The sequence below is a fragment of the Pezoporus wallicus genome, unplaced genomic scaffold, assembly GCF_028554395.1.
Source record: "Pezoporus wallicus isolate ANWC-B61680 ecotype Strahan unplaced genomic scaffold, APGP_CSIRO_Pwel_v1 contig_6897, whole genome shotgun sequence".
In the NCBI taxonomy this organism is placed as follows: domain Eukaryota; kingdom Metazoa; phylum Chordata; class Aves; order Psittaciformes; family Psittacidae; genus Pezoporus; species Pezoporus wallicus.
In genome coordinates, this window is record NW_026636510.1 from 532,991 (window position 1) to 543,938 (window position 10,948).

General features: G+C 38.3%; 1 protein-coding gene across 7 annotated transcripts in view; it reads left to right on the top strand.

Annotated features, from left to right (window-relative positions):
• MCF2L2 (MCF.2 cell line derived transforming sequence-like 2) overlaps nucleotides 1-10,948 on the top strand; it is a 184,171-nt gene that overhangs the window by 87,799 nt on the left and 85,424 nt on the right. For all 7 annotated transcript variants that reach the window (XM_057400402.1, XM_057400403.1, XM_057400406.1 and 4 more), the window contains exons 14-15: nucleotides 3,736-3,839; nucleotides 7,287-7,375. In XM_057400402.1, the coding sequence (XP_057256385.1) occupies nucleotides 3,736-3,839; nucleotides 7,287-7,375 (193 nt within the window). The remainder of the gene's footprint in view (nucleotides 1-3,735; nucleotides 3,840-7,286; nucleotides 7,376-10,948) is intronic.

Sequence of the window (10,948 nt, forward strand, 5' to 3'; positions counted from 1 at the left end):
TCTGTTTGTGCCTCATTGTGTGATGCAGCCCGCACTGTGAGAGATGGTGCCAGTACCCTGCCATGCAGGAGCAGGGTGGGGAAATGGGTGAAACCACAGCCTTTCCTCACAAGCAGCACAGCACATTGCCCTCACTAAATTTTTCTCAGTCCTGGAGTTGTGGAGAGGCTGCAAAGCATCAGTGAGCACATGAGACTACATACTTTTCTAGCACCGTTAGGGACAATACAGTCCACATTACCATGTGCTGTGGGCTAGGTAATAAAACAGTAATTCTGTATTTATCATGCAACTTGTTCATAGAAAACCAGTAAGCAGTACTAAAGCCCCACTGAAAAAGCCCAGTGCTCCAGGTGCATGCAAGTGACAGACCCAAACCCTGCTTTCTTGAAAATATCTTTGCAATAAAAAATTTACCTCTGCATACAATACCCTTTAATAACATTTGCTTTAAAAGCAGCATCAAGCAATTTAAAATATTAATGAATTCAAAAGGAAATCTTCATTACTCATTATCCAGTGGAGTACTGTGAAACAATAGGCTGAAACAACCTTGAAACCATGCAGGCCTTAGATTGTTTATAGATATCATTTTCCTTTGTTCCTGAGCCTTTGTTCTTTCAGTAGGCAGTTGAACACTGTAACTCTCAGCTTCCTCAGCAGTACAGTACAATAATGACCTGTACTGAATTTTGTAAGGGAGTTTCCCTTACAAAACATTTCACAGTAATTAGTCCAATCATAATTGGCAGGTATTTGGGCTGTTTCTTTCTAAAGTGCTTCAGAAAGTACGTAGATGTAGTGACATGCAGGGCCAGTCAATAACTCAGAAATACTCTGGAGCATAACCGAAAACAGATTGCTTCCTGTTTTCAATTCATTTCTGGGTCTCATTGGAAGAGGAAAGTTGCTGTGTCAATCTGAATCAAATTCACCCCGAAATAGAAGTAGTTGCATCTATCTGCTTCCTCCTTTCTGAAAAGTGTCATGCTGATGAAGCCAAGACGAAAGTGGTAAACTGATCCATATAATTTGCTGCTGGATCAATGAGCATCTGCACTTGGGCTTTTTATGAACCTGTCATCTTTCTCTTAAACTGCCCAGTGCTCTCTTTCCCGAGTCTGCAAGTTGCAATCCAGACATCAAAGTCCTAACTTTGATTTCCATGTTTTCTGCTGACTGCTTTTAGTCAGGATTTTCATACCAGTATCAACCATCCCTTCAAGCTATAAAGTTTTCTGATTAATGGATTAGGACAAACAACTTGGTATTGCTGACTACGCTGTTCTAAGAAGAAGTTCTTGGGTTTCCTGAAGTTACTCTCTTTGCTTCCATTCCTTTTAATAACACATCCACTATCGGAATTAGCTTTGTAGAACAATCCAATGGGCTGAACTCAGATTTAGATACAGTAACTGGACAATGGCAGAATAAGTAGTGTATTCCGAAGTGCCTGGTAAGCATGCGGGGAAAGAGTATGAAACAATATTTTTGTTTCTTTAATTGAATCACAATTTTTGTGATTGAGTCTTATTTTTTTAATGCTGGTTTTTGCAGTGTATAAATACAGTATAGTTGGGAGAGACTACAAGAGACAACATTGCTCAGTGTGATAGGTATGATCACAGCCTGCATCTTGTCAAGACAGCAGTGGATGAGAATTTAAGGCTAAACAGAATCTTCAGTATGCATCAGTATGGAAGCATTTGCTGAGTCTTGTAACCACTTTACTCAGGTATTCATGGGAAAAAAACATAAAAGGGCCTGTTTGAAAATTTATCAATGAGTTGATGATCAAATATTCTGGTTTTGTCAGCAGTAGAAATCATCCTTCCTGCAGATTAGAAAGGTATGAAGAACTTTGACAATAAGTAAAGAGCCTATATGCACTGCATGTTGCTTTAACCCCCTTTGGCTTCAAAATGTCAGTACACCACTTTTGGGGTGAAATAACAGTACCTTTGAGAGAACAATTACTACTTTGTGAAAAGCTTTCTTGAAGATGGGAAAAAGGCATCTGTTGAAAGTAGTGCTCAGAATCAAAACAAATCCCCTGCTGTATATTCTGAAAGAGAGTGATGGAAGAACCAAAGAGTCGACATTTGCATTTCAGCTCAGTCCTGGGAACTGTAAGAATTTTCTAGTGGTTGATTGTAGCTGCTGGTAGCTGCCAGGCTTTGCTGTTCTGTTGAAGAAACTTTCTAATATGGAGTCATTGTAAGGAAGTAATAGGCATAAAAGGGACATTGCCAAGTTCTCATGTCATTCAGCAAGCGATAAAACCAGGAAGATTTAGGGGAGAGCTGGAGAGAAGCTGTTTTAATTAATTCTCTTCACAGCTGCATGGTAAGGTGGTTGAAAAGATATGGGGTAGAAGAAACATCAGCTTCTATTTTATTGCCTATGAAACTGATATGTTGTCTTTTTACCTGCATATAATTTAGTGTGTTTCTATGCTTTTTTCCTCCCTTTTTTACTACATTAAAAATAATTTAATGACAAGAGCACTTGAAAATTTCCTGAGTTTCTTTAAAAAAAAAAGTATTCAGTCCTCTCCTACATTAATCTTTTGATACTGTGATCTCCTCATTCAAAGATGTCTGCATCTTTTTATTGCATCTCTCAGTTTCTCACAGAGAAGAAAAAGTTATTAGAGACCACCAAGACTCTCAACGCCTCAAGACATTAAACTTGGTGAAATCATCTTAAACAGAGTGTTACCAGATGCATTTGAAAACACCAGCTTTTATTTTTGAAAAAGTTCTTGTTCAATTGAAAAGTTTTCTCTGAATAAAACTGAAAAGGACTTAATCTCAAACTTGCAACAATTTTGTTCTTTGTTGCCTGACCCAGACTGATCACTTCATCTGGTATTCCTATTTGGTTTTACTATAACATTCCTGTATTAATTAAGCAGCTATGAAAAAGGAGGGCACTGCTTGCCTTACACACATATAGCATGCACTGTGAACTTACTGTCAATTTAAAACAAAAGCTGTAATAGAGAAGCTATTTTTTACTCAAGCCAAATGTATGATGCCTCTTCTCATTGTTCATTCTAGAGCTTTTCTTTGGACAGCAGTCTCAGGATAAGTGGGTTTATTTTTAAAGGTGATTTTCTAGTAGCATGAGACAGCTCACTGTCAACTGTGGTTTACTGAGGCTACAAGGCTAAACAAACCTGACATGACAGAGCATATACTGAAGCTATTTCCTCTGATTCACTGGCATTACATACACGGTCACAGTGATTTGCTGAACACCTGTATGATTACGCTTTTCAGGTGATGAAACCTTACAGAGAACAGTCCTTTGTAATCTGACGTTAGCAAACCATTACCATAACCAAAATTTCCTTGCTTTGGAAATCCACACACATAGCACTACCTGAGCTGAAAAACTGCAAGTGAAAATTACCCAACAGTTGATAGAGCTGACTAACATTTACCTGTGCTGCCCTAAAGATGGCTGCCAGGGAGGAAGCCAAACCAAAGGGGTCACTGCAAAGTAGATTTTTAGGTGCCAATCTGAGACACAATGGAGCACCAAACAATGAAGCTCATCTCTTGTGCTGGCTGATCTGTCACCACTCCAGCCACAATTCAGTTCTCTAAGCTGGGTTTCAGTTGCCACTAATATGACAGGATCTTTGCTCATAGTTTTTATTAGGAAGTTAGATTTCAAACTTTGGCATACATTTTCTAATGTTACTTTTTTTTTTTTTGATTCCTTCAGCTACCAACAGGAGGTCCACAGAAATTTCCTGCCCTCCAAAGACCATTTCTGAAGTAGAGTTATCAAAAAAGAAAAACATTAAGAAGACTAAAGGTGGAATTAAGGTAGGAGGATCTGTGTTTTGGGTACATCCCGTATCACAAGAGAACTTGGCCTTGTTGAACTTCACAAGGTTTGCATTGGACCGCTTCTCCAGCCTCTCAAGGTCCCTCTGCATGGCATCCTTTCCCCCCAGTATGTAGACTGCACTACACAGCTTGGTGTTGTCAGCAAACTTACTGAGGGTGCACTCAATCCCACTGTCCATGTCACCAACAAAGGTGTTAAACAGCACTAGTCCAGTACTGACCCCTGAGGAATACCACTCATCACTAACCTCCACCTGGGCTTTGAGCCATTGGCCACAACTCTTTCAGTGTGACCATCCAGCCAATTCCATATTTACCAAGTGGTCTATCCATCAAATCCATGCCTTTCCAGTAGAGACAAGGATGTTATGTGGGGCAGTGTCAAATGCCTTGCATAAATCCAGGCAGATTACGTCAGTTGCTCTTCCCTTATCCACCAGTGCCACAGCCCCATCACAGAAGGTCACCAAATCTGTCAAGGCATGATTTGCCCTTAGTGAAGCCATGTTGTCTGTCACCAATCACCCCCTTTTTGTCCCCGTGCCTTAGTATAGTTTCCAGAAGTATCTGCTCCATGGCCTTGATAGGCACTGAGGAGAGACTGACTGGCCTGTAGTTCCCTGGGTCTTCCTTGTTTCCCTTTTTAAAAATGGAAGTTACATTTCCCTTTTCCCAGTCAGCAGGCACTTCATTGTACTGCCATGACTTCTCAAATATGATAAATAATGGCTTGGCAAATACATCTACTAGTTCCCTCAGGACCCATGGATATACCTCATTTGGTCCCATAGACTTGTGCACCTTCAGGCTCCTTAGATGATCTCAAATGCGATCTTCTACAGCAGGGGGGGTTTCATTCTCCCACTCCCAGCCTTATGATTTGGGCAGTGTGGCTGGAGCTCTTGCTGGTGAAGACCAAGGCAAAAAAGTCATTGTGTACCTCAGCCTTCTCCATGTCCTGGGTGACCAGGTCTCCCTTTCTTTCCAGAGGGACTCACATTTTTCACTTGGTTTATGTACATGGTCTAAATCCAAATATGTTAAATGTACCTGCAAGATACAGGAGTGTCACTGACATTGTATTTCTGTGCACAAGTGTTATGTAGCTTTGCCACCATCCCCTTTAGTTAAAAGTTTACCTGAGACAGAAATCAAATCATATTCAATGCCATTCACTTACAACCTTTTAAATAACAACTTTGGAAATAATGCTCTTGCATCTTCCCTGCATTGAGATTCATGTATTATTAGCTCTTTAGGGCAGCATATCATCAGAATAGTAAAAAATGCTATTTAAGTTATGTTTTGAAGAAGAAAAATATGAATGTGTTGAGGGAAACAATAGAACTAATATTCAAAAATAATAGCAAAAGAACTTGGGTAGTATGGGAGAGATGTACGATCTTGATCAGATCTTGACTGCCTCATGAAAGGGTGATAACAGCAAGTATGCTTTTTTATACTGTTCAGCAGTTTGGGAGAAGAAGAAGAGGAAGGGAATAAGCTTTGTCAATATACCTCTGGGGAAATGTCCCAACTAAAATAAGTTAGACCCCAGGGAAACAAGATGACACATTAGCCCCTGCAGTTGCAGTTGTTAACTTTTTCATAGGTCATTAGTTATTTTAAAGGTGGTTTTTACAGGTGAGCTCTGTAAGAGAACATATCCAGTAACAGAGATCACATTTTATGATGAAAGTTCCCTGGGTGGTTTCCACTTTAGCCCACTATTAATGAAGATATTCTTAAAGTAAACATTTTGGACTTTCTGATTTTTAATGAGTAATCCACAGAACAAGACTCATACTTTGGCACTTCTTACACCAGTAACAGCCACACATGAAAGTGCTACTTTGCTTTAAATATAAAAAAATGGTTTGATCTGATCGATATGTGATTTCTGCACTAACAGGGTTAGAATTAGTAGTTTTCGGGGGTTGTTAGTTTATTGTTTTTTATTTTCTGGGAGGATGGACATATTCAGGAGGGAGAAGGGGAGGAATAGTGTTACCCTGAGGCATAAAAAGCTAAAAATGTATCAAGTGTCTACCCGGCACAATTCTATTAAACTTTAGATATAATGCAAGCTACTTCAACCCAACTCTTCTACTGTTCATACCCCTGACTTGCTGACACATTTGACCTTTACTGCCAAAGGTGAAAAGCAAAAATTAAATTCAGTTCACTTTCTGAAATGGCTAAAACAGCCTTACAGCTTCACTAATAAGCACAAAATAAAATCCAGTCATCAGCAACATCATACAGCTGTTCTCACCTTTATCTAAACTCATATAAAGTGACTCTGGAATCAGTCTTACTCTCATCAGTAATGCAACTGATCAGCTGCATTCCTCCCACAGAGTTAGGTATAGGCAACCACCTGGTACAGGCTTTATGAAAACATCCATTCATTCATTTTTAAATCTACTTTACAAGACTACAATGCAAATTATTCCCACTCTCCTTCCCTCCCATTGTTGCTACAGAATTTGTTTGTATTTTACTTCTGACACTAGTTCATGTGAGTATAGTTTATTAATGGATTCCACCATCACCAACCAGCTAATGAATTTGGCTACATAGACCATAAGACAGGCCGCTGCTTTTTCCCCCTGCCAGAATCAGCCCTTGAAAATGAAAGTGCTCAGGAACCTAAAAGACTCTGCTGGAGTTTAGATATTGTCTTGGATTAACTGCAAACACAGCCACTGAGTTGTTTCACTGAATTTGAAGAGATGGCCTTTGAGTAAGCACAGTAGTGCTTGGTACTTTTAAAGCCGCAGGCCAAAGGAGGAAAAGCCTGCTTAAAACTTGCCTGGAGCACACTTGATCCAGCTTTGCAAGACTGGACAAGGAAGAAGGTTAATGTTTCTCAAAATATTATGTAAAATTCTTCAGTCCCTTTCAACCTGGGGACAGCCCTTGCAAATGTATAATGTGCTCAGTATTTGAGCTCATATGCGCTTACTTAATACTGCTGCTAGCACAAAGGCGCTTCTCAGAGGCCCAAGACAGTTTCCCCGTGCTTCTTCAGATGGTACTGTACAAAGACCTCTGAAAATGTGAGGTCTTTGGGCTGGCTTCAGGCAGGAAACAAAAACCCATAGTAGTTCAGAGTCTAAGGAACAGTTATGTCTGCAATTATCTACATTAGGAGATAATGCACCTTCTGTGGCAGAAGAACATAAAGATGCTGCCTGGAGTCAAGAATGCCTCCCATACCAATACTGAGCACAAAAGCAGAAAAATATAAAGGAAGTAGTCTTGATTTACAACCTACACATCTAGAATTATTTTAACTTGTCCGGTGACTTACTAGACTAGGTAGGATCTGGTTTTATTATTTTAAAAAGTTAAAAATTCTGTAAGTAACAGCATCAGCAATTAAGTATTTTCAGTTTTACTGTGTCCTTTTTTATTCAGATTGAAGTGATGCATGAAGCCAGCCAAGGAGGATCTAGCAGAGTCCTTGTGATGAGTGAAAGTGATGAGAACTTGTCAACAAGGAGGAGGTAAGGCTGCACATGTGAACCAGTATCTTTTTGTTGTTCTTAGAGTGCAAATAACTGCATTTATAGTACATGTTATATGATTTAAGTTCACTATTTAGATATAATCAAGACCCTGAAATGCTTATAGACATTTATACACAGTCTATCAAGCTGGAAAAGCAAGCAAGATTTATGTTTTGTTTGGGGTTAGTGGTTTAGTTGGGGTTTCTGATTGTGGTTTTTTTGTTGTTGGTTTTTTGGTTTGTTTTTTTGTTGTTTTTCTTGGAAGCATTAATTACATGACATGAGAAGTCATTAGAATAAATCTTGCATGTATTTACCAAAAAAAGCCATATTAATCTCACTGTGTTCAGGATATTCATGTTTTGAACTATATGCTTATGAGAAGCTTCTCTTTTCATTAAATGCAACCAATAAGCTTTTCTCCCTTTCTGCAAAGTCTTGACAAAAAGATTATTAATGATGTATTCTAAAACACAAAATAGTTAAGTCATTTAGTTTAACAGAAAGTACCAAGCAAACCCAGTTTAATTTAGTTGAACTGCACTGTTTCTAGGCCAAAGGGAACAATTAAAAGAAGAACCACGCAAAAAAAAAAACCCACAAAAAAAACCCGCCCTGCAACAAGCCAAACCCCACAGTCCTCACTGACATAACTTTCTTTGTTTTCTTCTTCAGTATGATTTAGATAGTTTATACTTATGTTATGCCTCTCTCTCACACAGGTATACGCTGAAATTACTTGATGTAAAAGACTACATTTCTAAAAACAGTAGCTTGTCTATTATGCTAGACAAATTGCAGGCACATACAAAAATGCAACTTATTACTATCTGAATTTAATTGCACCCTATGAAAATACTATGACTGGTCTCCAAACCATCAGCTACTTTCAAAAGGTGCAAACTGTGATCTGAAATAGAAGTTATTTAGATAGATACACATCTCTTGAGGAATGATTACAGGAAGAGAACATACAACTTTGGAGTTAATATTAACAAGTAAAGCTTCTAATACCTGGAGGTTTTACACAACTTTAGACCTAGAAACGTGGTAAACAATTTTTTGACCTGTCTCTTTTCTCAAGAACACTTCCTTCACCTTTTGTTCTACAAAAGGTTTGATTCAAGGCAGAATAGAAAGCAAGCAGGGGAAAGGAGGGGGGAAAGCAGTTTGAAATCCTCTAACAAGAGGGACCTCAGAATAGCATTTCAGCACATCAGAGGTAAGCCTGTCAGTTACAAAGAAAGCAACAAGAGATATTTACCTTTTTTCGTTGTTTTGTTCTTTAAAAGAAATGTCTGTTTATTCAAAACAAGTTTTACAAAACAATTGTCTTTTGGTGGTACAGAGCAAAGTTTAAGAATAAATATTGAATATTTTGTATAAAAATTAGTAATATCAAAGGGAAACTGATGCAAACCAAACAAACAGGTAAAAAAATAGCATTAAATATGCTGTGCAACAATGTCAGACTCAATGAGGAGTGACCATTCAGGCTGATACAGTTTTATTTGCAGAAGTAAAACCTGACAGCCCTGCATTGGAGCACCGAGACTATTGTTAAAAAAGGTTCCAGATAAAGGTGTACAAATCTTAAGTCAAAGTTTAGAACCAGAAAATAAGAAGTTTTCTAGCATCTCCAGTTTTTGAAAAGGAGCGCCTTCATGCTTTCTTTTTTATTCAGCAAGCAACTTCTTTTCACTGCAGCAAAAGAAATGCATACTACAAACACCAAGGCTCTTTTAAGATTAAGAAGCAACTTAAAAGTCAAACCAGCTGTAAACTGAAGTATTTCAATGGTCAAAAGGAACTTTTAGATAATGGCAAACAACATTAATCAGTGTTTTAAATGTTAGTTAATTTAAGCTACTTAAAACTTACTTTACCTTTGCCTGTGTGAGTGAAAACAATAAATACCAACACATAGTTATGCTGGAAAAAAATGTAGTCTTAATAGACCATTTTGGTTGCAATACTGCATATGAAGACCCTCTTTCCATACATTGAACAGGGTGGCTTTTTCTAGCTGGGCATTTTGCTGTGCAGCTTAATTTAAATGGCTCACAACAGGTCAGAGATCTGATGAAGCAGCTTCCCTTCCGTACAGAATACTACTTTTTCTATATGTGGATTTAATTCTCTATAAGCCAACAGGTTATATACATCTAGGGTTGTCTTGGGGTGGTGGTTGTTGAGTGTGGGTTTTGGTGTTTTGGGTTTTGTTTGTGGTGGTTTTTTTTTTTTAGTACTGTAATCAATCTGTTTAGGCAACAACAGGAGCTGGATTTGTTCTTTCTGAAGTACAGCTGTTAAATTCTTCAGTCATTCCAACACTGATGATGTATCTCTGGGCTCTTTATATACCCAACATTTGGGTCCAGTTAGGATTCTTATTCTTTTCCTTCTGGAAAACCAGTTATAGAAAGTTACATATTTCACTTCATTCCAATAGCTACCTACCATCCATCTGAAACGGCAGCCTAGAGAACAGTCAGCAAGCTCAATCCTGGATTCTGTCTATGCTAACATGTACCATTAGCTTTTCAAACCATTAAAACCTGCAGCAGAGCTCAAGAACAGTAGTGATCATTTAAACGAAGTTTATTACTCGCAGCTTAAAGCTGCCAGGTCTTGTATAGCTGTTCAACAGTAAAGTCAGAAGACACAGACCAGTAATGCACACAGTGAGAAACTTCAGGCAGAAGGAAAAGGCTAGTCTTAGACCAAAAGCAAGTAGTATTGCTTCTGTAATTAGTATATTTCAAACAGAGGCTTGATAATTTGTGAGCTTTTGCATTGTCATTGCTCTGCTGATGAACCTGACTCAGTCAAGCATTCAGAAGTAGTTCCCCACTAAAACTTGTTCCCATCAAATAAATCAGTTCACAAGCAGTACCTGACTGCACCTTGTGTGAGCTGTGTCTACTCCAGGAACAGCTACCACAGGTTTGGCAATTAACAGCTAAAATACCTATCCTGAGAGTCCGTAAAAACACCATTAGTGAGCTATACAAGAAAAGACTGCAGACATGCTAGAACTTTGGTTCTCTGCAATATTTATATGGCACCACGGTATAATTTATAATAGTTGACGTTTGAATATCACTTAGTTCTAGCCCAATTTACAACACAGAGGCGTACTGTTCCTCATGCAGGTGATGCTACCATTGAAACATATTCAAGATACAGTGGGTTGTGGACACAAACCACCCTGACATGTTAAAGCCAGTCTTGTACTTAAGACTCCAGGAGAAGTATTTTAGTGATTTTGATTTGTGTACTGAATTTCTGTGGATCACCATTTCCTTACCCCTTCACTGTGAAGTCAAAATTTGTGCAGAAAATACTGTCTCTCTTTGTTAGTGCAAGCATGACATTTTGCCTTTTAAAGTTTTTAACAGTTTTAAATTAGCTATAAGTAACATTGTCAGGGACTTCTGCTAACTTTTTAGTACCATGAGTACTGGAAAACAGAAGCATTGTTAAAAGGAAACTCATTTAGCTTATTTGCTTATTAACAATTGGACTGTTTAAATATACTGCTTCAGTTTTCAGAAGGCAAAAAGATTA